Consider the following 25,221-nt stretch of genomic DNA (forward strand, 5'->3'; position numbering starts at 1 on the left):
ATGCATTGTTTGAGCTGTTCAAGGACATCCTCTCTTATCTGGCTGTCTTCGCATTTATTATTGTCCTTTCTTCTCACCACCATTTCACATTTGTCTGTGGGTACCCCTATACTTAGGATATGACATTGCTCAACTTATACAAAAATGACCCCCAGGATCTTCCCCATTGATGGACCAGAACATAAGAAAAAAATAAAGCCACCAGTTTATTTAGAGAAATCTTTTCTTTAATTATCATCCTTGAACACTCTGATGGAAGCAGACTCAAACTGCAGAGGACAAAGTGATGAAAGCCACAGCCAGGGCCAGAAGTTGTCACATAGCAAAGAGGATAAGGAATGCCACCATCAAACAGAAGAGACCCATGGCCTCAGACAGGGCAAAACCCAGGATGGCGTAGGAGAAAAGCTGCTGCTTGAGAGATGGATTCCTGCATGGTACACAAGGGGGGAAAAAAAAAAGTAAAGAAAAAATAGATCCACGGAGAGTGGAAAACAAAACAGACCCCATATCACCAAAAGCCAGGATTATGCCACACAGTCAACAAATTTTGGAGCACAAACCAGATTTATGGCAGCCAGCCAATGGCTGGAATGAGAAAGGACTGCTTCACTTAAACACAGTATCTGCTTATACACACTACACATGTAGAGTTGAACATACATTCTAGGAAAAGCTCTATCCATCTAAAAAATTTAGTGATATAAGAAGGGAATAAATTCAAGCCAGCCTGGCACCTTACTTACCTGGCATAGCCAATGATCAAGCTGCCAAACACTGTCCCAATACCTGCTCCTGAACCAGCCACCCCAACTGTGGCAGCACCTGCACCAATGAACTTAGCAGCAGTGTCAATATCCCTGGAGACAACACTAGTTTGGAACTCGCGGCGGGACAGCTGTGAATAGGAAACACCAGCTGGCTGCGGAATACAGAAGAAACATGTTAATAATGACACTTAATCATAAATACAAAACTTCCTTTAATAAAATTCTTAATCACCATTTATCATCTACTCAAGAGAGCAGGAAACAGCCAAACTTGCTAAGCCAGCTTCTAGCCCAGATCAGTGGTAAGTGTTCTTACTAGCCATCCTCTTGAAATACAAACTTACTCTTCCACCTCAGGAGAAACCATCAAGTACCCCAGACTGCAAACACAGAGATAAAGGAGTCAATTTACCACATAAGAGTCTTACCTGTACAGTCTGAGTCTCAGGCCTGCTGAAAACAGACACTGGAACTGGCCTGGCCAGAGCCCTGGAACAGCACCGGAACTGAAGCAGAACACAGATAATTAACGCCTATAGTTGGACGCGTCCACGCTAATTCTCAAAACAGGTATTTTATGAAGAACAATCTTGTTTTTTTTTAAACACATCTCAAGAATGAAACAAGACTCATAACAAGGTATGTGCTAATTTAGAGTATTTCTAGCTTAGCCAGTTGGATGAAATCCATGAGCAATACCGCCACAGACCATGCACTGCAGTACAGCAAGTATCACTGCTGCTACTGCACAGTTCAGTCATTATTATGACTCCATACGTTTTATTCTTAGTTCACACTTTGAGACAAAAAGATGACTGAGTATCTATGTGATAATCAGTTATCTTACAATTCAAGAAAATCTTAGGCTTGCAGTCTAATGCGTGTCTCCTAAAGCCGTAGGTATCACTCTCTGGTCACCAGAGGTCACCTTGTTTCCCCTCCTCGTCCAATGCACAGTAAAACAAATCCACGCGATGCCGTCCCAGCTAGCGCTGTCCAAACCAGCATTCTGAGCTCGGCACCACGGGGAAAGCCTCCGCAGCTGCATATCCCCACTAAGCATCGTTATTCTGCTCTGAACAAAGACAACGTACCAGAGCTGGAGAGCTGAGGAGCGCCACGGGGGTCCGCATGTTGGTTTACCTATTAACACAGAACAGCACCACAAATGAAGACCCGGCAACCGAAGCGCTGCGGCAGTGCCCCGGGGCCGCCGCACAACGCGGCCCCCGCAGCCGCCTCCCCGCCGCCCGTCCCGCCTCCCCCAGCCCCTCGCCGCTCTCTCCCGGTTAGCCCTCGCCCCGGGCCCCGCACGGCCGCCTCGCGGACCCGCGGCTTCGCCTTCCCGGGCCCAAAGTCCTGCCGAGAGCGCGCCCGGTGCCCGAGCCCCGGGGGGGAGCGGCGGAAAGCGGCGGAGCCACAGCCGCCCGCGTCCTCCGCCGCCCAGCGATGGGCGCGGCGCGGCGCGACCCCGACCCCGGCCCCGGCCCCGGCCCCGGCCCCGGCCCCGGCCCCGGCCCCCGGCCCCACCTGCGCGGCTCCCGCTGGCGACAGCTGTGAGAGCGCCGCGCGCCCCCGCCCCGCTCACCTTGCGGTGTCCCAGCGCGTCCTCCACGTCCATTGGCTGTCGCCGCGCGCTGCGCACGGCATTCTGGGACAACACTTGTGCTCCCCATTGGCTGCGGCCAAGCAAGCCCCTCCCACCAGCATCCGGGACAGCGGGACAGGGCGGGAGAGCAGTGTGGCTACGTGGGTCTCCATTGGCTAGCTGTTTTCGCTGCGCGCTTCCTGATTGGCTGGCGGCGTGGAAGTCTCCCTCCCAGAAGCTCATCAGGCGCGCGGGGCCGCTTATTGAACGCCCAGCAGCCGCTGAGGCGGCGGTGGGGTAGCTGGGGTCTGTCCCGTTGCGGCTGCAGCCGCCCCGGGCAGTGCCTGCGCCTCGCTCGGCGCCGCTGCCCCGGGGAGGGCTTGGGGCCGGGGCTCGCCGCCCGGCCGCGGAACAGTGGCGGTGCTGGGCCCGGCGGCCGCTGCCGCCAACCTCGGGGCTGGGGCCGCCGGGGCGAGCCCAGCGCGTGCGCTCGCGGGGGCGGCAGCGCCGCCCGAGGCCGCCGGGGTCCCGTCCGCCGCCGGGGGGAGCGGCCGGAGGGGCCGCCGCAGGCCGTGACCGGGACTTCGGGCTCCCGCTGTGCCGAGCCCGCGCGCTCTCGGCGGAGCCCCGCGGCCCGTGACGGCCTCAGCGGCGCCCCCGCCGCTCCCCGGCCCCTGCAGGGGGCGGCCCCGGGCTCGGGGCGCTCCAGCGCCGGACTCCGCATCCCGGCAGCGCGGCCGGGGCCACCTGGGCGGGGCGCGGGGCGGGGCGGCGTGTGGGGGCTCCACCTTGTCCTTGTCCTCCGCCTCCTCCCCGCCGTCCCTGGGGTTTCTGGCCGAGCGTCTCGGTGAGTGAGCTGGGGGGGGACGCGGAGGCCGCGCGGCCCCGCAGTGTGCTGCCCCCGGAGCCAGGCAGGAGGATGGGGGCGGTCGGGGCTCGCTCGCTGCGAAGCGGCGGCGCTTTCGCTTTCGGTTCCCGGCGGCGGAGCTGAGGTGGTCCGGCTGCGGGGAGCGCCCCGGTCCGCTGCCCGGCCTCCGCTGGGACCCCACGCACGGGGATGCTAACGGGGACCGGGCCCGGGGCACCCGCCTGCGCGGCGCGTCTGGGCCGCGGTGTCCCGGTGTCGAGCCGCGGCTGGAAGTTGGTCGCACTCGGGAAGGGGGAATCCGCGGCTCTCGGCGTTCTTAGAACGCTGTAGTATATGACAGGAAGAAAGCAACAACAGCAAAATGAAAACAAAACAACGTTTAAAAAAAAGCCCCCAGAGAGAAGTTGGGCCGTGAATATCACAGGAAGCGTATGCTGTGCCCTCCTCCGTGCGTGCTGTAATGATACCTCATTACCTCGGCTGGGGGCTGGGACTGCCTGCTGCGCGTTACCATCCCCGAAGGTGCGGCTTTCACTATCTCCTCGGGCAGCAGCAGCCTCACAGGGCCTCTCCTTCCTGTACTGATGACTTAAAAGCTGTTCATAGAACAAAAATTTGAACGCTAATAAAATCTCTTCCTACTTCCTGTTTTTTCCTTGAAGTGAACTGCACAGTGTGCTGTCAACACAGTCTGTATGACCATTGGGTTTGTTTTCACAATTATTTTTACCAAAACCAACACTCTTCATCTTTGTTTTCAGAAGAATGCATTGTTTTGCTGCATCCAGGCTGTGACGCTTCATTTTCTTTGCAGGTTACATTGAAGTCTTACGGCAGCAAGGGCACATATCCTGAAGTTATTAAGGAGCTATTCTTAGGTTACTATTTTTTTTCTTTTCGGTCTGCTGGCTGTCAGGAGGTCCCAGGGCATTAGGGAACTGCATCATAAGGCACGTCAAGGTAGGAGAGGTTGACATCAGCCAAATAAAGACTGAGGCTTAGGTAAGGCATGTATAATTTGCTATGTTTTACTAACTAAAACTTAAACTGCACTCCTGGATTCCCTGGAGGATCAAGGCACACTCATTTCAAGGCCTTCAGCTCCTGGCAGGAGGAATTAATTATCCATCCTCCCAAAGCAAGATATATCAGTGCTGTTATTAGTGCTCTTTCCAGCTGCGCAGGTACCATTTCTTTTTTGAACACAACCCCACAATGCCCATCTAAACTCCTGCCTGATTTTCAGGCTGTTCTTTGGCACAGAATACAGATGATGTCCTCGGTCATGACAAAAAATGAAGGGTTTCATGGATTGGAGATGATCTTAAATCCTCCAGCAGGATAGTTTTTCAAGATGAACTTTCTGTCATTTCTGATGTCAATACCTATTTGCTACTACTGTCACTAAGATCAGCTGAGAGGGTTCTGCTTTGGATTTCTGGAACTGAATTGTCAGGGATTGGTGGCAGGGTTTTCTCAGCAGTGATCTGTCTCTTGACAGATTGCCGGGGCTGAAGTCTGGTTGCCTGCAAGACACAGTGGCAAAGAGGGTAATTTAGTGTTGTTTCTAATCATGCCTAGGCATCTGGCAGTTCGGATAGATCCAGTAGATGCACGCACTGCATGTTTATGTTGTCGTGCGTAACACATTTGTAGTGTCACAATGCACTGAAAAGCTTTCTGTGTAGATAACTCATGCATGAGCTTCAATGCTATTTGTTGACCCTGTTGCCATGCAGCATAATCATTTTGATACTGAGAATCTTGCAGTTTTACCGTAACAGTCACAAGTACCAAGGCTATTATAGCCTCATAACACAGGCTTGTGAGACAGAACTACAAGAACCTGCCTAACCAGGACCTCCTCTGTTTGTGCTTTTCCATGAGAGCTGATCTTAGCAAGGTGCCTCTTTTTCTTGGAGCAAAAAAGCTGAGATGAAAGATGCTGTATTTGGAGGTCAAATCATCATGTTGGATTTGAATGCAGAAAACAGCAAGGCTGTTGAGTTTGCATATCACCAGCATGAGTATGTCTGGTGTGTCTCACCGTGGTCAGACAGTGAAGATGAAGTGTGTCAGGGCTGGGACTGTGTACAAACGTTGGAGCTCCTAGCATGATGGATCATACGCTGCTATTTTTGTGTATTACTGCTATCTGCAGGAGCACTTCACTGACGCAGCAAAACCTCTGTTTTTCTCAAACAATATGCTAGTCTCCAGGTTTCAGAAGAGGTGATGCACCCCCACATTAACCACATATAGTGGAGATGTGTCTGGAGTGTCAAATCACATTAAAAACATGATGTAAGGCTGCGTGTAGGGACAGCTTGTGTTCCAGCTGGGTTGTCAAGCAGGGAATCACACCAGTAGGCACGCATGCTCTTGCTGCTACAAGGTACCACTGCCTCTCTCCTGAGTAGCAGATCTTTAGGATGGTCAACAGGGTCGGGTTCATGGACTCCCATGCAGGAGAGGGGCTGCTGTGTCACATTGGCAGCTTCAGAGCATCAGACACTGTGGCTAGGAAGCAGGGGTCAGCCTTACACTCTGCTGAAGAGAAACTGCAACCTGCCATGGATGTAAGGAGCAGTCTCGTCACAACAGCAGGGACTCCAGTGAGTGCAGGTGCCTTGCTGAGAAACATTGGTGTGTCTGCAGGGGGTTAGGACCTTACAGCTATGTCATTCATCAGCTGTACCTCTTCATATCCTTCATGGATACAACTATGTTGGCAACATCCAAAGATGAGATAATGACATTACGCTTTCCTCTTGTAGGCTTCCATGATGGATGAGACTTCGGACGAACCTCCCACTTCCGCTGTCCTCTTAGACAACTGCCACTTCTCCCAGGTCATCTTTAACAATGTGGAGAAGTTTTATGTTCCTGGAGGAGATGTAATCTGTTATTATACTCTCACACACAACATAGTTCCTCGTGGGAAGGACTGGGTGGGCATCTTCCGGGTAAGTGAATACTGTGTAACCAGATATGCCGTGTATGAGAAGGCAGCAGCTGTCAGAAACAAGTAATTTGACGTTTAATTCATACTTCATCCCTAAGAAAGGCCTTAGGGCTTTGGTAGAACAGGGTAAGAGATTTTTTTTCAATAATAACTTTGTGTAATACAGCATTTTTCTTGTGCCCTGAGACAAAATGCCAGACACGTTGTTACTTGATCAGCTTCAAGACTAATTAAACAGACTGTGATTCACAGAATCAGTGAAGAATAATTGCATTAAAGATCATGTTGGCACCATCCCTTCCAACACATTTCCTACTTCAGTGCTCCCCTTGCCTCCCTAACACAGACCATAGAATAAGGCATATGCTAGCGAGTAGCTTTGATTTACGCGTAGACCACAACTCTGTGGAGTCAGGATATCAACACAAAAGTCCTACCATTAACTGATCTATGTGGAAATATAGTCCAGTTGCCATAGGATAAGCATGAACTATGTGATCCCTTTTAAGAATTTTGTTATTGCAGGTGGGATGGAAAACAACCCGGGAATATTACACATTCATGTGGGCTTCTCTGCCCGGTGATGTCCATGGTGATACCGCTGTGCAGCAACAGATCCAGTTCAAAGGTGGGTTGGGAGGTTGGGTCACTCAGGGAATGTATGTGTATGTGTACACACAGGCACATACACACAAACTCCCACAGTACTGCCACTTATAAGTATTACATTTAGAATTTGAGAAAATGTGTAGTAACATGCTGTAGTAAACTTCAAGTCGCATAATTACAGCCAAAAAAATCAAATCTACTGGATTCTGCCATCCTGACTGAGTGATATTGTTTGTGTTCTTATCACTGGCACAAAGGCTTACTAATGGTGGAGGAACAATATTGAAGTAAGATGTCTGTTTTCTTAGGTGCTGACTTTCTGTGCTATATAGTTAAGAGACTTGAGTAATTACAAGCATATGACAGGATTGTTGTGTTTGTCTGAAGCTTACTACCTACCGAAGGATGATGAATACTACCAGTTCTGCTACATCGACCAGGATGGTGTGGTCCGTGGAGCCAGTGTTCCTTTCCAGTTCAGAGCAGAGACTGAGGATGATATCCTGGTGGTAACCACACAGGTATGTGTCCTCTCTTCCCCTGCTTTTTCCTGCCTTTGCTTTTATTGGCATCTGCTCATTGCTAAGTTGGAGAGATCCAGTAAATCGGATGCTGAGCTGGAACTCAGCAGATCTGGATTCTATTCCTGGCTTTGCTACTCATCTGTCACCCAAATTTGGGCAGCCTTTGTTTCTCTAACTGACATTTATCAGACTAGTTTACTTAGATTGTGAGCTCTTCTTAATGGGGAGTGACTAAATACATAGTGTTTCAGGGCATTTTGAATATTTTTTAGTGGAAATGTAATGTTCATAGAAACAGCCTTCCATTAGATGGGAGTAAGAACATACACATGGACAATAATTGAGGTGTTGTGAAGCCAAGCACCCTTATTTTGCAGTGTCTTGTGTGCAGCCCTTTTACTAACTACTACACAGAAAATCAGTCTGTGGTCCTAATCTTACAAGCTACAAAAAAATTTGCAGGCTTCTGCCTCTGCTTTAAGATTGAGCATCTTAAAAGATCAGAGGTAGTGTGTGCTTGGTATTCAAGGACTGTGTTGATGGTCAGCTTTGGACAGACTATGGATAGTGAAGTAGCAGTCTCGTCTGAACTAATAATGAAAACCTGAGGAGGTACATGATGTTCCCTTTTGCAGAATTCATCTTTTTTAGCTCTTCATACTGTGTTCTTCGGAAGATAGATTTTTGATGTTTCCATGATGACTAAACAAATTTGTTGTTTGCCAGGGAGAAGTGGAAGAGATTGAACTACAAAACAAAAATTTGCTTAAAGAAAATGAGGAGCTGCAAGCAACCTGCGCAAGTCTCCAGAAACAAAACATGGAACTGCAAGAAGAGCTCAAGAAGACACAGGTACAACAAAAATTAATATATATAAAGTCAGAAGCTTTAAGTCTGAAAGATGAAGAGAGACCGAGTCAGGTCTTGCTCCACTGTATGCTTCCAGGAAAAAATTAAGGAGGTTTCTCCGCATATTATCTCTTTAATCATTTACCAGATATTACAACAACTCTACTACAATAAGAATGATAATGATGAACAAGAGGCTTCACAAGAAAAAGGGATCAGGAACATATGGGAAAGGGAGTTTTCACAACTGTTCAGTAGGCTGTCCCAAAATTGCAAGGCCAGCCCTGTTTCTAATGTTCTTTCATCATTATTGTTTCCTCCTTCAGTTTTGCTCAGGACTTAATATAAATAAAATAGGGTCTGAAAGATGCAAAGGAGAGATTTTTCTCCTTAAGGTGGGCTGCCTGCAAGTGTTGCATTAGAAGGATTTTGCAGTTCCACTTCAGAGCAGGACTATTGCTTGGGTCCCATTTTGCCTCCTATTGACCTGTCTTTGATTTTCAGGAGCTGCAGAATGGTTTAGAGTCTCTTAGGAGCAGCACAGAAAAACTGGAGCTGGAGCTGAATTCCCTGAAAAAGGAAAATAAACATCTAAAAGAGCTGGATGAGTGCAGAGAGGCAGAACTGCACCAGTAAGTGTATTTACAGCATCTCTTAAAACAGTATTTCATTTAAGCACCTTACCGTTGTGGATTAAATTTCCATTTGTGAAAGTATGGTGTGTTTTGATTTGTTCTGAGTAGATTCAAAGAGCAAATTCAGAATGTGACCTCTGAAAAGGTACGCTTGGAAACCAGATTGAAAACAGCCCTGGATCACATGGATCAGCTGCAGGTAGAAAACATATAGCTGCCCTCCTTTGCTTTTGTGAACTGTCTCTGATGGTCTTAGTTTGTCTGACAGAGAGCTGTGCAATCTTGAGCAAATATGTGATGTATAAGTTTCTTTTCTGGTTATGTGGGTTCTTTCGGAAAATGTCAGGCTCTGATATGGTTTATGTCCAAGAAACCTCAAGAAAGCTATATTATGGAAGGAAGGATAGTGTGGGATGTGCTAAAAGAAATTATAAGGATTTTACTCCCTAAACACGTTCCCTTTGCATGCTCATTAAGTTGACCAAAATCACACCATTGTTCACCTCCTGCTAGGTAAGGATCCAGGCAGAAAACACTTCTGTTTTGAAAAATTTTCTAAAATTATGTTCAATATTGGGTAAAAACAAGACAAAATCTGGGAGGTGTGTGAAGGTAGAAGGTAAATGAAAATAGCTTGTTTGTTAGATGTGGGATATGGGAAACTCAGAGTAATAGGCTAAACATCTGGCTAAACAGCCACTATTTTTCTCTTTACTATCTGAATTCCCAGACTAGAAGTGACATTTTAAAATGTAGAAAGCTCCTCAAAGAACATATGAGTGAATACTGAGTTTTAATGGATTTATCAACTCTGATATATCCCCATGTAACTATTTTAATTTTCTACAAAGGTTTTAATGGAAAAAAAGTTTGCAGGAAAAAAATTAAGTAGCTGCGGGTTCTAGTGATTTTCTTGTGCAGCAAAAGGGGCCTGTCTGTCTCAATCATAGCTATTAAATTTTCACTTTCTGCCCATTCTTCTTTCTCCCTAGTCTCAAGTGTTGAATTATGAGAAAGAAATGGAAAACCTGGTTCGTATGGACCATGACAAGACTGAGCAGCTTGAAAGTTTAAAGGAAGAGAATTGTCAGTTATGCATGACTATAACTCAACAGGTAAAACCTCCCCTAAATATCAAGGTGCTTGGGGAAGCCAGGGAATAGAGGCTGAGAGGTATACTTGGCAGTAACCAGGTACAAATATTGCTCAATCTTATGAAAAGTCTAGGAGATTCATGACAAACAGAGAAGTCTTCATGGTGGCATGGGAATCCACATAGGTGGTTCTGCGAACAAACCATCTGACAAATTCTTATAGTACACACACACACGTTGTGGTTTTGGAAGAAACACCTGTATAACTAAATTTTGTAATTCTGATTCTCTAGCAAGAAAATTCAGTCTCCGTCTTCATCTCTTTTGAGCCAGCTCAAGGGATGAGGTAGGGAAGTGGGAACTCAGGACTGATATTTGGCTGATTGGAAATTGTTGCAAATATGCAAAACTGTTTCAGGACTGGGACTTATGTGTAAACAAGACAAGTTATCCTAAATCTGCTTAGACTATATGCCATTAATTTTGCATCCAACAGGAAGCTACTAGTAACTGGTGAGAGGCAGCAACCCTGCTGGTCTCCTGTCTGCTTATGTTTTTGCCCCTGTCTCATCTTTACAGTCATAGATTTGGCATTGAATAATCAATAAAATAAAAAAGTGAAATATGGTCAGAATGCCCCCCAAAAACCTGTAAACAATACAAAGTTTCTATTCTATAGTTTGATGCTCTGCCCCCCATCCTTACCTGACACCTCTTTTCTTTGACATTGCCTTTGCAACTCTGCCTTTGAAAATCTGGGATTCCTGTGCAGAAAGAGCAAAAGAAGGAGCTTGAACATCGATTGGAGAACTTGAAAGAGACAGAGGCCAACTTGTCACTTCGTCTGCAGAATGAGCAGGTGACCAGCATTTTTGGGGGTGAAGTTGGGGAGACGGTTCCAAAAGAGCTGAGCATAGAGCTCTGCTGCATTGTATAGAATCTGCTGGTATTTGTGTAGGGAAGCTGACATTTACTTAAAGTGCCGTTGTCCACCCTTTTTCAATTTGCAGAACCATCAGAATTTCCCTGGGATGTTGCAGATGCCTTTATGTGTAATATTTAAGTTTATGGTCAAAAGGCTTGCTTTTCTTAGGTAACTTCTGCAGATCTTTGGCAAGTAATCCACAAACCTCAGCACTGAAAATCACTACATGAAGAACTGTGAACGTTAGAAAAGGGAAACATGCGATGGCGTTTTCTTTCTACTGAACCATCACTGGTGATGTCTGAGGCTGTCCCATCATCTTCTTTAGCCTGTTGCCCTGAGTGACCTTCTAAAGGTGCTTCTCTCTGTCTGTGCTGCTCAGGACACTTTTGGAGGCTCTACTCTGTTTCTGACATTGAAAGTTAGATGCCTAAAATGGATTATGTGATTACCTCCACTGTGATGCCAAATGTTCAGGATTTTTAGAGTGATACTTTGAGAATGACTACTGAATCCCTAAGTACTCTAGCTTATCTAATTTACTGATTTAAATCAAGACTTAGGTACAACACTGATTCCTAAGGAGGTACTAGCTATCCACAGTCAATGCAAGTCTCACAGTAGCAGAGAATTTGGCAGACTTGGAGAGTTCTCATCTGCCAGTGTAGATTTTTCAGCAGTCATAGTTCCTTTTCTTCAACCTACCACTTTGTTTGACCTGTCATATGTCCCCTTTCGAGGTCACATGTCATCTCTCATGTTGTGCTGAAAATGCAGACGTTAAGTGGTTGGTAATGCGGAGATATCCAAGGTCACAAACTATGAAATGGTAAGACTCGTGGTGCAAGTGAATGTTTATTTGTTGGTAATAAATGCAGTTAGAGGCTGCCTGTATATGTGAACAATGATTGGAGCTGTCATGGTTTTGTTTGCCAGTTTTCCACAATTTACCAAATAATCCTCTTCCTTTATAGCAACAAAACAGAGACTTAATGAAAGAACTTGAAGAGCAGAGGCATTTGTTTCAGATTTTGCAAGCAAAAAAGAGTGAATCTGATGAGGAAAAACAGGTGAGAACTTGGCACAGCTCCCTCACCTTTCTCCTGCATTGAATATGACACAAATATCTTAAGTCTAATGTCCAGTTCCATTAGCCCTTCTACCACACTGATCACTAACTGTGTCTGTACGTGGACCATCGCCTAAAACAAGGCTGCCGTGCTGTCTGCGTGCACATAGGAGCGACCATGTGCTCACTCTCACAGTATGTTGTTGCTGCTACCTCTGTACAGCCTAAGAGGAAAGAAAACTTCCACCTTTTTGCCCCACCGCAGACAAGACCAGTTCACCCATAATAGTGTGGGGATTTTCAAAAACTCCTGTTATTTCACTGAAGTGAATGGACTTTCTCATTTAAATGAATATAGCTTTTTCATCCAGTCTAGAAAATGACTCTATGGTGTTGTTCCTTACTCTGCCATTATCTGCATGACTTCAGTCTTCTGTCTTTTAAAGTGTATTATTCTATTGTGGTCATCCTGTTTGCCTTTCTGAGCAGGTCACAGAATAGATCCTTGCACTTCCTTACCTCACTTTCCCATTTTGTCAAGCAGGACTAAGACTGAGCTATCTAAAGGAAGAGCAATTTTGATTCTGGTCTAAGAGGATCTATGTTAGTGCAAAGTATAACTTCTCCCTGAAATGGTCTTCTGAGGTTCTGGAAATTCATTCTGTCCTTCTGTCCCTTTGCAGAAACTGAGGGAAGAGAATGATACCCATCTGAGGCATCTCTCTCAGGCTAGAGATGTTTCTTCTTTCTCTGCTGTTTCACAAGCTCAGGCCCCAGTTCCAGCTCCTGAAGCAGGATGCCTTGTGTTTGGTAATCCATATTATGGTAAGAGTACTTGGCAGTCTGTCTGAAACCACAAATCCGTGGCAGTAAAAGTCTCAACAAATTGTACTCCCTCTTGAATTGGATGCTGTGGAAAATAAATTCTTAGCAGTACCTCTGTATAGTTTTGCATGTGTGCAGGTGACTTGGCAAAATGCTGCCAGGTGTTAAGAGTTGATTTAAATGATCAGCTGTCTGTTCATCTTCTGTGAAGAGAAACAACTGTTAGATAGTTTATTCATCTGTGAGGCAGCTAGTTCTGTGGCTTATGTCCAGTTTTCATAGTCCTAAGTACAGAGGTCTAGATCCAGGGCCACATACTCATGTTTCAAGAATTACTATTTATCAGCACATTACACTGTTAATCATTTGTAGTGGCTAAATGAACTTCTTTCTTTTCCAGCTGCAGAAGCAAACCTGGAGTCAAGAGCTGCCAGAACAGTAAGTAAAGTGGATGTGAATGGACATGAATTAGTGGTTTACAGACAGAAATTAACAATTTGAAATGAGGAGCTACAAATTCAGCTCTGTAGCCTATTGTCTATGTACCATTTTAGTCCTGGTAATAAAGTGGACAACAAAATGGAATCATGTATGCTTAACCTGTAGGATTAAGTTGTTGTAATAACAGTTGGTGGTGTTAGGGAAGAGAAAGGAAGCTCTGTTCACCTTAATGTTTAAGGAACAATTTTTGGCAGCATCTGGTGTCAGAATGAGAAGCATTCAGCTGCTAAATGACTTATTTCATATTGTAGACATGGACATGTGCTATTTAGGATGAAAAGTTAGAATACCTTGTAGAAGTTTGACTTGTAAGTACTATTTACAGAAGCCTGGAGACATTTGAAAACTTGAGGGTATTGCAAGTCAGAAAGACTTGTCCAAAGCTGATAATGTCTGACTAATAAACTTTTCTTTTTCTTCTCTTTGAATGTGAATACAAATCTTAAACTGTCTTTATTTGCACTTCCTTTGTACTTCAGGATTCTATAAGGAAATGCCCCATGTGTGATGACATATTTCCTGAAGATATTGAAGCAAGTGACTATGAGGCCCATGTGCAGAGCCATCTTCTGGAGTGCCCACTCTGCAATGAGACCTTTGAAAAGTCCAATCGGCAGGTGTTTGATGACCATATTTTTTGTCATGGCCTGGAATAATTCTGAATTCCTATCTGTTCTGTAGAACAGGTGGCAGAGGCCACAGGATAGAATAGAGCAAAAGTATTCTATAGACTTGATTCATACTAATAAGATCAACCTGACAAAACTGCATATGCTACTAGTGCTGTGATTCTGAGCTTTCTGTTCCATGCAATATGTGCATAATTGGGTCAAATATCCATATCCTGAAATTGAATTGTCATCAACTTAAGTCCTCCATCTTGGATCAAATATATGTGCTTTTTAAATGAGTCACAAATCCTATCATAAGTAAAGTAGTTGAATATGGTACCAGTTCTTTATAACAGGATTGTCTATGTAGCTGTTCATCTAGGTAGGGCCAAATAATAGATGTAATGTAACAGTTTTCTGTACTTGGCTGATATATCTCTATTATAACAATTTTATTCTTCAGTATAGCACTGTGATCGCTAACCAAAGACGAGAAACATTGTGGAGTCTTTTAGGATCACACCTTCAGTCCAGCTCAGCTTCTGGAATGCTGATTTAATTGCTAATAAAAAGTCTAAATGAAAATACATTTTACTTTGTCATCAGTCATAAAACAAGTGAAATATATTTATAAAGAGACTAAATACCTGTTTCTAGATCTAAAGGTCTAGGGCTCTTCTTACAGCAAAGTAGGCAATATAGCTTGTAGAACAAGGTGCATGCACTGTTTTCCCTTTTCTCTGTATGACCAGACTTAAAGTGGTGATATACTTAAACTGTGCTTGTGCAATCGCTCTGACACTGTCATGCCTCCATCTCATAACGAAGGAACCCTGAAATTTCTGAAACAGGAAAGGTCAGCATGGCATGGAGCCCATAGGAAAGCAGTAGCTGAGTTTTCTTAACAGTGGTGAGGATAAATGGCCTCTTAGTCTTGAAACTGGGCATCCTCATTTAAAGGAAGTGATGAATCTGGATTATTTCTCTTTTATGTTTCTAAACCTTATTGATTTAAAAAGAAGAGCTTATTCTGAAACCAAAACATTGATTCAAAACTGCTAAGTGCCTTGGAATATTACAGTACTTTGTGAATAGATTATCCAGTTACTATTTTTATTTCTGCTTTGGGATTTTCAAGTTATGATTAACAGTTATTTAGTCTGTACAAACATAAATGGGTGAAATTTTATTATCCAGCTGTATTAGACTGGATTTTCTGCTGAATATCTGAAGCAATAGAAAATCCTAAGAAGTTTACATAGAGTTTTAAGACTATTAAGAGTAAGAAAGACTTCAAAATGTTTTACTGTTTTGTTTATACATATTTTTTTTATCAACCTAGGTTTAAATAGAGTATTTCTGTCTTTAAGATGTACTATACTGGAAAGCATTTTTTTAAAAAAAATTGTAACATAATAGGAGTTGTTAAAAATAAAAACTGTACTGAGAAAATCATTGAAAAAGATGACTGTCTATTTTTCTTAAATAAATTGGGGAAATTGATGGGGTCTTCAATTACTTTGTGAAGCTTCTCTTGAACAAAGTACTCAAGCACACCTCTGAATATTTTTTAGCATGTAACATAGCATCTCTGTGGTTAGTGGGTCTGCTTCTGTTTAACAAGACATATTTCAGTGGCTGATCCTCACTGGTTCCTCACAGCATGGGAATATATCAAGAAAGCCAAAGAAGTATGAGGTAACATGAACAAACCCGGAAAGTAGAATGAGCTGTATGGGATCTGTTTGTTCATATCAGTTCCAAGTACTGCTGATCTAAAAGCCTAGAGCTGGCTGAATTTCTGCTATGTGATAGGGACATCCAGTGTATCAACATTTATTTTTTCCCTAGAGTAAAAGAAAAAGCTGAAAAAACGCTCACTCTGGACACTAAAATTTTTTTTTAATATTGTGCATATACTTGGTATTGTGCATATTTTGACATTGTTGGTTACTATAGTATATATCAACATTCCTGACATTTTTCCCAATTTTGACAAATATTATGTCATAATAAGGCCAATTTTTAACTGAACACCTGTTTCCTCAGGAAATGTCCCATTGTTTTTCAAGAAAATCCCCCCTCCAACTTTTTTCTCTGTGTCCTCATTTCGAATTACATTTGTCTTTTACTGCTTTACATCTTGACAGAATCAAATCAAATGTGGAGAGTCACAAAAGCAGTCTTTATTAAAACCCTGATAGTTCACCCTAATACCAGTTACCAGACCTATTGCCTTTCTACACTTCTGCTGGAACTGGCTCAAATCCTAAAGCCAAACCCAATCATTTGGGGTTAGAGTTATGTCACAATGCTGTCTGTGTCCTTGAACTATCAGTGCCAAGTGTCAGTGCCCCTGAACTGCCAAGTCTCCATCCCTTTTATGCTGGTACCTATCATTTTCTGCTTGCCAGCACCTGTCATCTCTACAAATCACAGAGCCTGTTTTGAAGTGCAGGTTATGGTACACTGACAGCAAGCATGTCGCCAGCAGAGGGGGTCAGACTGCAATAAATCTCCTGAGGATGCTGAATTTTTAAAGTGTTTTAAGGTATGTCATTTGTTTTCTGTAATAATAATGCAGATTCAGACTCCAAAGACATATACTTCAGCCTGATGCAGGTCATACCTTCCCTATTCTGGGCAGCCAGGAACCAATTTACCCATAAGCACAAATTACATTATATATTTTCTAAGTAAATCTTCATTTTGCTTGTATTTTACAGTTTTATTTATGATATGGCTGTATTTAGCATTTGGAATCATAAGAGGCTTCAATCCTACCTCAGTTTGATAGTTTAATACAGAAGTAGCTCAAATGGCTGATAATTAGATATAGTTATACTTTGGATGAGTTCCAATTTACGTTGATATAAATCGCGCATAAGGACATTGAAATAAATTTTCAAAAGGGACAGTAGGGGTTTGGCATAATTTATACCAAACTCACACAGAATCTGAATGGGCATTTATTATAAATGTATCTAGAAGGAAGGAGCTATACTTTGTGGACCAAATGCCTGAGGACATAAATTCTACTACTTCCTTATACCTTTACAGGGCTTATCAGTTTGGTCCAGCTTAGGTTTGGTTTCTGTGAGCAGCCACTGCCCCAGCGCAGCATAGTGTGTTCTGTTCCCCCAGCTAGGCAAACCCACTCAGATGTTCATCTTGCTTTGCTTGGTTCTCCCTTGCTTTTTGTCAGATCTTTTGGCTATGTTTTACAAGAAGTTGGTTCTTCCCTTGGGCTTTCTCTCTCCCACTCACATAGAGTACATTTTGAATATCTCTCTCCATGTAAAATCATTTTTCACTTGATAGGTATTTTTGTGTGTAAAATACAAACCAGATGATAACATCTTCAAGCTGCAAAGGCATGCTGTGGATCCCAACTATGGCCACAGAGGGTATCACATACTAACTGATGTCAGTTCTTTCCATAGGAAAGGCCATTGTTTGCCTGGGAAGTTATTTTCACTGCAGAAAAAAGAGACTGGCCACAAGGGAGACAGTTACAGATTCCAGAGTCTCAAAGTCTTTCAGCCTTGACAGAGTATTTGAAAGGCTGCTAAGATAACTGGCTGCTGTCTCTGTTCCTTTCACAAAGTGATATTCACAATCTTACAGCCACTTTCTCTCTTTAGCAGCCTCTTACCTCTGCCCTTTCTCCTCCTGTTTCCTCTTCATTTGTCCATGTCTTCCCCCCTCTTCCTGCAGAACAAGTTGGCCCTTCAGCATTATCCTTCTCCCCTGAAATCACAGTGCTGAGATTCAGGGTGCGGGAGAACACAGGAAGCACGGAGCACAGTCCATCTGGCAGTGCTGCAAGAACACAGTCTGGGAGCACTGCTGGTGCTTCACTTCACCGTATTGAGGCTGTCACGTAAAGCAGAGAAAACAGAAAGGAAATAAAAAGATTCCCAACAAAATGAATGTAAATAGACAAGACACAGGTGAACAATAGAGAAAAAGGAAAGCAGTGTCCAAGCCAGCAATTGAGTGGTTGCACTTGTTAACCAACTTGTCTGATTTTAAGACTCAGCAGAAGAGATGGGTAATTCTTTACAGCAGCATAATGCACGTCCTAGGATTTAAAGTGTTTTGATCATCAAAGTCCTTATTTCAGGGATCGGGCCTGTACTGCTTAGTACGTGGCACTGCTTCTGTATTTGTCAAGTCAACGACGGAAAAGGGAAGAGAATAAAGGACGTAATCATGGTTAAAAAAACATGGTTTAAAAATGACACCGGTAGACTGCCATACTGGTTTAGACAGGGCAACTCAGAAAAATCTGGCAAAGGAAATGCTCACGTGTCCCTGTGAGGATGAAAAATGAAGATATTATACTTATGCAGAGCTCTTTTTTTGCTTATATTGTTTTGTAAGGAGAAATTTATTTATCTTTGTTTTGCTGTGGAGATCCAAACTGAGACATACTTGCTTGTACAACGAGTCCCTTTTTCTCCACTGCACTAGCACAAATAGACAGTGCAAAGTGGGTATATAATGGCATGAAATCAGAACACTACTGTTTATGACCCTCTTTGTACTGAATTAAATCACTATGTGAAACGCACTGAAGAATCGAACCTTTATAGTTTTGTTGGTGAAAGGGCTGGGTCCCAGAATTACATCAGTTGTTTTCTCTAAACAGCTATTAGCCACCTCCATTATACTAACAGAACTGGTTTCCATCCTCTGGCTCATTTATTCCAAACCAGCATTATTGAAGTGAATGGGGTCTAGGCCCTGGGTATTAGAAGAGCTGTTCGTCTACTCATAAATAACAAGTTGTCAAGGTTTTTAATGGAAACCCTTAGAGTGCTGTAAATCTGTGCAGTTCTGCCTGGATCCCCTCCCTCATTTCCATCACAATATCGCTCCAGTGGGACTGCAGCTTGCAGCATGTGCCAGGCAGCCTAGATTGGTAGGACACAGGGGAAGGAGGGAAAAAAAAAAAAGCTGGAGATGGGATGGGGGATTCAGAACAGTTGGTACTGCGGAAGCATCTGCTGGGTGGCCGGTTCTGGAGTCACCTGGCCTATTCAGCATTGTGAGGGGGAAGGGCTATTCATCCAGGGGGACTTGAGAAGGGAAATAACAGAACCAGAGATGCTTGTGGAATAAAGATGGTTGTGTTGCAGTTTACATTTTGCTCTGTTGGTGTGTGAAGTAGTAAATCTCAGCAAATAGAGGGCTTTATTATTTTTTCATCACAATTTAAGCAGTAGGGCTACTGCAGTGATACTGTGTGGACAATCTCTTGCTGTTAGTAAAAGAGAACTCTTCTCAAGATGAAACTTTTAACCTTCCTAGCCAGACCAAACTGCCTTCAGGGAAAATTTAACACTGCATCCTGATCCAAATAGCAATGTTTCTGTGATTCACTGCACCTGGCCAGAAACTGGGTTAATACAATGTCCCTTGACCCATATTTCATCTACCCTGAAATATAGCTTAGCTGTGTGCAGAGATCGTAGCACCCTGCTGCATATAACACTAAAGTTTTCTAGGAAGGAGCTTGAGCTCACTCATCCATTCTCTGCTGACTATATGATATCATGGGATATAATATGATTGGCTTGGATCAAGAGTACTTGGTGCCCATCCCACTTGAAAAGTAGATGGGACTGCATGGTGCCCTGTTTAAGAGATCATGTGGACTCTCTCCTCTCAGGCTCCAGAACTTACTAAAATTTGTAAGCAAGGTCACTTTATGCTTAAATGTAGGTTTGCACCTTGGCTTACCACGTAACAGAAATAAAAAAATGAAATTGATGACAAAGCTTCCACTAGCTTCAGAGTACCCAAGGCTTACAGTCTTATATAATTACTAGTCTGGCACTGAGAGCCTAAAATACAGTAAAGCCATCAACAACACAGATGCTAAATTAATTACTATAAAATATAGCTCCTTTCACATTACTATGACTCTATGACTCTATGAACCACCCAAGCAATGAAGAAGTAGGTCTTATATACATATATATATATAACACAATTAAATATTGACTCTGTGTAATAGATGGGGAAACAGCTATGTAGACATGAAGGAATTTGGCCAGTCTCACAGAAAATTTGTGGCATAATCCCCCTCTCCCTCACTAGATTTAACATTCATTTTGAGAAAGGCTGCACAGCACAAGAAGTGAGCCAGGATGGAGAAAAAAATGGATGCCTGTCAAAAGGGATTGATGTCTCTCAGACCCCAGGGAGTTTTTAACCCTTCCCAATGGTTTTCCCAGTCTGAAAAACCTGGTGGGGTTCATCAGCCTGTACTTCTCCTCTGCTGAGCCATAAGAGATTTGCCAGTGGGAGCAGCTGCTTTGAGAGTGAGTTGATAACTCAAGCCCCGGGGCACTTATATCTGTATGTCTCATACCCTGCCTGCATCCCTTCCCCAGTAACAGGATGAGACTAGAATATTGCATGTGCTTTTATAGTGTGTATTCCTGTGGGGCCTTGGTCATGATTATGGCATCTAACTGCAACCAGAAACAAATAGTGACAAAGAAAAAGACAAAAAGATGGTGTCTGAAGATTCTGAACATTTTTTTTTTACACTAAAACTGCTTCTGTAATAGTAAGTTGCATTTCTGTAAGCATCATAGTGTAGTTAATTCCATTTTTATTAACAGTTATTAACATATTTTTGAGGGCAGGTACTGCATGTTAGACAGTACAGCTGAGAGAGCGATATGGATTTTTAATCCCTAAAGGTATTACATGGTTGTAGCAGTATATATGAATCCATGTTTGTCTTAATGAAATCATTAAATTTGACAATCCTTCCTTAAAGAGTGTGATTGGTAGGATAGATATGATACAAAATGTTGGAAAGGTTTGGATGAAGGGCTCTTCACTAAATCATCCAGAGAATATCAGCATCTTCTTTGAGGCAGCTCCGTGGTTTTCACACCTTCAAGAAGTTCCTTCTCTGTTACTATAAAATAATTTTAATTACCTGTATTGTGGGTGCTTGTTTTTGTTTGTTTTTTAATGAACCAGTCAAAATGGTGACACTCAAACTTTCTTGCAAGCTACCTACTAGAACACCCCTCTGTTCCTAAAAGAATAATTTTAATAAGAATACTCAGGGTTATACTGCTAGCATATATTTTGGAAAATACATTAACTTTGAAAGATATATTAAATTATATTTCTCAGTGCACTTGTCTAAGACAACGCCTAAACATGAGATTCTTGCATTTTATCCTAAAACATGTGGCCCAGTAGGAGACAGAATATAGATCTGATGCATCACTGTGAGATCCTGAATGAAAATTTCTCTAGCAATAAAGGCTCTCACATTTGTGTTTATAAGCAGCAGAAGAGAAAAACACACTGCTTTAATGCAGAAGCTATATACCAATATATCACTTGGATGTATCTTATTGGGTATGCTACAGATTGCTCAAATAAATCTAAGGAGCTCACTGGATCTTTAACTCGATAGAAGATGTTGGAAAACTCTTAACCTTATGACATATACCAGGATTGTAAAATTTAAAATGAATTCTAGTAAATCTGCTGCCATGGAAATGGAGAAGGTTAGTTTAAAGGAATCAGTATCTGAAAAAAAGAAAAAAGAAAAAAAAACGGAACCCAAGTTTTTTTGTGTCTAACAATTAGCTTAGAACAACCTGCTCCATTTTTAGCACTCTCCGTCTGTTTCCACGGCAACAGAATTAACAATAACAACTGCAAATTCTGGATGTAGACGGTGCTACCCGTTGTGTCAGCAGCACCAACAGACTTCAGCATCTAATTTCGCCTTCCCAAAGCTGGCAATTTTGTTTCAATATTGCTTATTTCGGATGACTTTTGCGCCTGTTTAAATACGTAACACAAGTCTGCGCTGCCACTTACGCAGACCTAGGGTAGCGCTGACAGAGCTGGCGCGGATCAGCCTGCCAACTTGTTTAGAACCGCGTCCTGAGGTGCCGTCCCGGCGGGCAGACGCGCGGCTGCTCTCTGGAAGCACCGCTGCCTCACGGACAGGAGCACCCTGCCCTCGCGGCAGGGCAGCACGCCCGCTGCTACTCGAGCACCAACGTTTTAGTTCTGCCAAGGGCTCTGATACCCTCCCGTTACACGGAGCTGGCCTGGGCCTCGCAAGACACTCGCTTCCCCTCACTTCTCTCCTCCGGCCTCCCCCCAGCGGTCACAAAGCGGACCAGAGGTGCAGCCCTCCCCACGCGGCCTGCCCGCAGCAGCGGCTGCAGCGGGGCCGCCTCAGAAACCCTGCCCGCGCCCGGCCGTGAGGCGCCGCAACCACCCAACCGCCCAACCGCCCAACCGCCGCCCCGCCCCGCCCCCCCACCGCCCTCGGGCGGCAACCGACCGCCCCTCCCAGACGCCCCTTCGCGCCCCGGCGCCTCATGAATATGCAAATACGCCCCGTCGTCGCGGCTGTGATTGGCTGTGGCCGTTCAAAAGAAGGGGGTCAGTTACCGGGCCGTTCGTTCGAGGGTGGGAGTTGGGGGCGCCGGAATGCGCATGGGCAGCCCTAGCGCATGCCAGTGACGCCAGCGCGTCGTTTCGTTGTCTTCTCCATTGCAACGTGTATCCAATCACAGACATTCCCGGTCGCTCGGCCCAATGGAGCGGCAATACGTTAATAAAGGGGCGGGGCGAAGGGGGTATGCTCGTCCATTTGCCCAATCAGAAGGCGTTAGGGTGAGGGATAGGGCGGGTTCCGGCTCCGCCCCGCCAAGTGAGGCCGTCTGCCGAGGCGGGCCGGGTGGGGCCGCAGGAGGCCCCGCGGGCACCCGCACGGCGCTATCCGGCCCGGCCCGGCCCGGCCCGGCCGCCTGCGGGGCACGACAGGTGCCAGCACCTCTCGGCGCCTCCGAGCCTGATGGCGGTGGATTCGGGGAGCAGCGGCCCTCGTAAGGGCGCTCCTGGCAGTACGCTGCCGGTCGGGGCGTCCCGTTGGCGCTGGACCGATCCCCGCGCACCGCAGCTACGCGGCTGGGCGCGGGGGGCGGGGCAGGGCCCCATGGACGAGCCCGGTGGGCTCTCGGGGCTGCCGGGCTGGGCGCCGGTCCCGAGGGGCGGTGTCGGGGGGCGCGCCTGCCGCCTCGAGCTGAGGCCGCAGCAGTCGCGGGGCGGCCGATTCCTGAAGGAGAAGCGAGCCGACGTTTGTGCGGGGGTCGCGGCATGGTTTTAAAATGCCGTGTGGAACGTTGCATGTCAAAAGCTTCCGTGTCTGGCTTTGCGGAGTTTGGCAGTGTCTCAAAATTCCCCTCCTGATGCAGTTCGCTGCAGCCATACACAACCAGTCATTAGCCAAATATTTCTTTATTGCCCCCAGAGTGTCCTCTGTTGTTCTAACACTTGGTCTTTGCAAGTGTTCGCTGTCCCTAATGTTTAATCTTTTTAAAGGAGTAGCTTGTGAGCATTATACATATTTCTCTCATAATGACTGAAGCTAGGCAAGAAGTCAAAACTTAATACGCCTGTGAGTTCATGCCAGCACTTTCTGGACTCATGCCTTGAGTGCAGAACATGAAGAAGCACTACAAGTGGCTCCGTTCCCAATTCAAATAAAGCATTATTCAGGCTCATATTCCAGGAATCTTTGTTTTTCACCACTCACCAGGAATATCAATGGAACTGTTTGTTCTAGCAGTTATTGCTGGCTACTATGAAGCTTCTGAAACAGCAAGAAATTGTTTGTCTTGGTAGTCATTTATGACTAATTGCTCAGATTGACATCTAAAACAGGCAGTTAGTAAATAATACATCCACAGCAAACAGAAGCAATCCACCTTGATTTATTGCCGAGGTCTAACTGAAAGGTGATGATACATCTCCCTCAGAAGACAAAGTCTGAAATTGCAAATATTCATTCTCTTGAAACTGCTTCTGCTTTGTGATGTAGTGCATGGAGCTGCTAGATGGTATGGCTTTTGGGGAGCAAGAGATAATGAGGAGTGGACAGCATACTGGACAGGCTATACCATCTCAACAGATTGGTTAATGGAAATGAAAAATCAAGTCTAATCAAGTCTTTATGAATGCGAGCTGGATAGTGTGTTTTTTATATGTATGATGGTCCCTTTTTGACTGTGAAAAAAAAAAAACACGATCAAGATACAGGTGGGTTTTGTGTTTTTATTGTTGTTTGTTGTTTTATTTTTGTTTGGTTGGTTGGTTTGGTTTGGTTTTTCCTTGTTTCTTTACCCAGAAAATTAGCTGCTTTCATGGAAGCAGTGAGATCTGTAGAAAAGAGTTCCTGGCTAGGAACAAGAGCAGGGTGGTAAAGCTGGTGTCTTTCTGCAGAGTAAATTCTAAAGCCTGACTTTCTTGGCACAATTATTTTTTCCTGTCTGATTTAATTTCTTATTTGCATTTTATTAAGTGCTATCTTAATAAACTTCTTAGAGCTCCTATGAAGAAACTTCATAGGAGTCCTATGAAGAAAGGGTGAGAGAGCTGGGGATGTTCATCCCGAAAAAGAGAAGCCTCTGCCGTGACCTCATTGCAGCTTTTTCAATACTTAAAAGGAAAGTTGTATACTACTTATAAAGTAGTATATAGAAAGTATATATAGAAAGTAGTAGTATATAGAAAGTATATATACTACTTATAAAAAGATGGAGAGCAACTTTTTGATAAGGCAGACAATAGGACAAGGGGGAATGGTTTTAAACTAAAAGAGGGGTGATTTAGATTAGATGTTAGGAGGGAATTCATCACTCGGAGGGTGGTGAGGCACTGGAACAGGTTGCCCAGAGAAGTTGTGGATGCCCCATCCCTGGAATTGTTCAAGACTAGGCTGGATGGGGCCCTGGGCAACCTGATCTAGTGGGTGGCATCCCTGTTCATGGCAGGAGGATTGGAACTAGATGGTCTTTAAGGTCCCTTCCAACCCAAGCTATTCTATGATTCTGTGAACTTCCAGCATAACAGTAGAAACCCTTCCTGAACTAGACAAAGATTAATATTCTGTGCTAGAGGAGAGCACATAGTTCTGTTTATGTTAAACTACTGGGAAATAAATACGGAAAAATAACCAATTGTCACTTAAAACTTTTCTAAGTGTGGAGAGCGGAGGGAAGGTTGTCCTGATTCTTCACCATTATAAGTGCCTTACAGTCCTATTTTGCTGTTACAGTAAGTTGCAAAAGATTGAAAAACTAGGTCTAGAAAGTCTACCTTAGAAAGCAGCTTTAATGCAATTATTTCATAACTTTTAAAGAGTCTATTCTGTTTCCCTCCTCATAGTTACGACAATTTGCAGGCCAATAGCATAGCAAGGAAACGCAGACTTATATCTGCAAACTGGACTTTGGCTGTCACTGGAGAAGCATCTTCATCACCAAAACTGAGAAGGACAAAACCTGGGCAGGATAGGATCTGCCAGGTCTACATCTCAAGGGT

The 25,221-nt window shown here is 44.4% G+C and overlaps 2 protein-coding genes and 1 long non-coding RNA gene across 11 annotated transcripts; 1 reads left to right on the forward strand and 2 right to left on the reverse strand.

The window, feature by feature from the left end:
- Positions 1 to 205: 205 nt before the first annotated feature.
- Positions 206 to 2,467, reverse strand: ATP5MC1 (ATP synthase membrane subunit c locus 1). Of its 2 annotated transcripts, none has more exons than XM_083809434.1 (5): positions 2,359 to 2,467; positions 1,865 to 1,913; positions 1,199 to 1,276; positions 747 to 922; positions 206 to 430 (listed from the first exon to the last, which is right to left on the reverse strand). In XM_083809434.1, exons 2-5 carry the CDS (start codon positions 1,901 to 1,903, stop codon positions 316 to 318), a joined length of 408 nt encoding a protein of 135 aa, XP_083665560.1. In that variant the 5' UTR covers positions 1,904 to 1,913; positions 2,359 to 2,467; the 3' UTR covers positions 206 to 315. The 2 variants fall into 2 exon arrangements, with proteins under 2 accessions (XP_083665560.1, XP_083665559.1); XM_083809433.1 differs by having other exon boundaries at positions 2,301 to 2,385.
- A 606-nt stretch (positions 2,468 to 3,073) lies between these two features.
- CALCOCO2 (calcium binding and coiled-coil domain 2) lies at positions 3,074 to 15,296 on the forward strand. Of its 8 annotated transcripts, none has more exons than XM_083809417.1 (14): positions 3,108 to 3,205; positions 4,041 to 4,228; positions 6,004 to 6,192; positions 6,717 to 6,819; positions 7,188 to 7,321; positions 8,051 to 8,176; positions 8,678 to 8,805; positions 8,917 to 9,007; positions 9,801 to 9,923; positions 10,675 to 10,761; positions 11,802 to 11,897; positions 12,580 to 12,721; positions 13,122 to 13,159; positions 13,702 to 15,296. In XM_083809417.1, the coding sequence occupies exons 3-14, from the start codon at positions 6,010 to 6,012 to the stop codon at positions 13,876 to 13,878; spliced, it is 1,428 nt and encodes a 475-aa protein (XP_083665543.1). In that variant the 5' UTR covers positions 3,108 to 3,205; positions 4,041 to 4,228; positions 6,004 to 6,009; the 3' UTR covers positions 13,879 to 15,296. The 8 variants fall into 8 exon arrangements, with proteins under 8 accessions (XP_083665544.1, XP_083665543.1, XP_083665547.1 ...); XM_083809421.1 differs by having other exon boundaries at positions 3,116 to 3,205; positions 4,041 to 4,104; XM_083809420.1 differs by having other exon boundaries at positions 3,187 to 3,205; positions 4,143 to 4,228.
- On the reverse strand, positions 12,729 to 25,219 carry LOC310885736. The gene is made up of 3 exons (XR_014574949.1): positions 22,288 to 25,219; positions 17,489 to 17,709; positions 12,729 to 12,924 (listed from the first exon to the last, which is right to left on the reverse strand). It is a non-coding gene; the product is annotated as an uncharacterized lncRNA (long non-coding RNA).
- Between the last annotated feature and the right edge of the window lie 2 nt (positions 25,220 to 25,221).

This window comes from Anser anser (assembly GCF_964211835.1).
Source record: "Anser anser genome assembly, chromosome: 23".
NCBI lineage: Eukaryota > Metazoa > Chordata > Aves > Anseriformes > Anatidae > Anser > Anser anser.

What these genes read in the sequence shown, in the direction of transcription:
- ATP5MC1 (XM_083809434.1), bottom strand. Translation starts at nt 1,903, where the DNA reads ATGCGGACCCCCGTGGCGCTCCTCAGCTCTCCAGCTCTG. An exon ending in TCCTCAGCTCTCCAGCTCTG is followed by an intron (nt 1,277 to 1,864) that starts GTACGTTGTCTT and finishes GTTCTGCTTCAG; the next exon opens with TTCCGGTGCTGTTCCAGGGC. An exon ending in TTGATCATTGGCTATGCCAG is followed by an intron (nt 431 to 746) that starts GTAAGTAAGGTG and finishes TGTACCATGCAG; the next exon opens with GAATCCATCTCTCAAGCAGC.
- CALCOCO2 (XM_083809414.1), top strand. Translation starts at nt 3,560, where the DNA reads ATGACAGGAAGAAAGCAACAACAGCAAAATGAAAACAAAACAACGTTT. An exon ending in GCGCGTTACCATCCCCGAAG is followed by an intron (nt 3,749 to 6,003) that starts GTGCGGCTTTCA and finishes TTCCTCTTGTAG; the next exon opens with GCTTCCATGATGGATGAGAC. An exon ending in GCATGACTATAACTCAACAG is followed by an intron (nt 9,924 to 10,674) that starts GTAAAACCTCCC and finishes ATTCCTGTGCAG; the next exon opens with AAAGAGCAAAAGAAGGAGCT.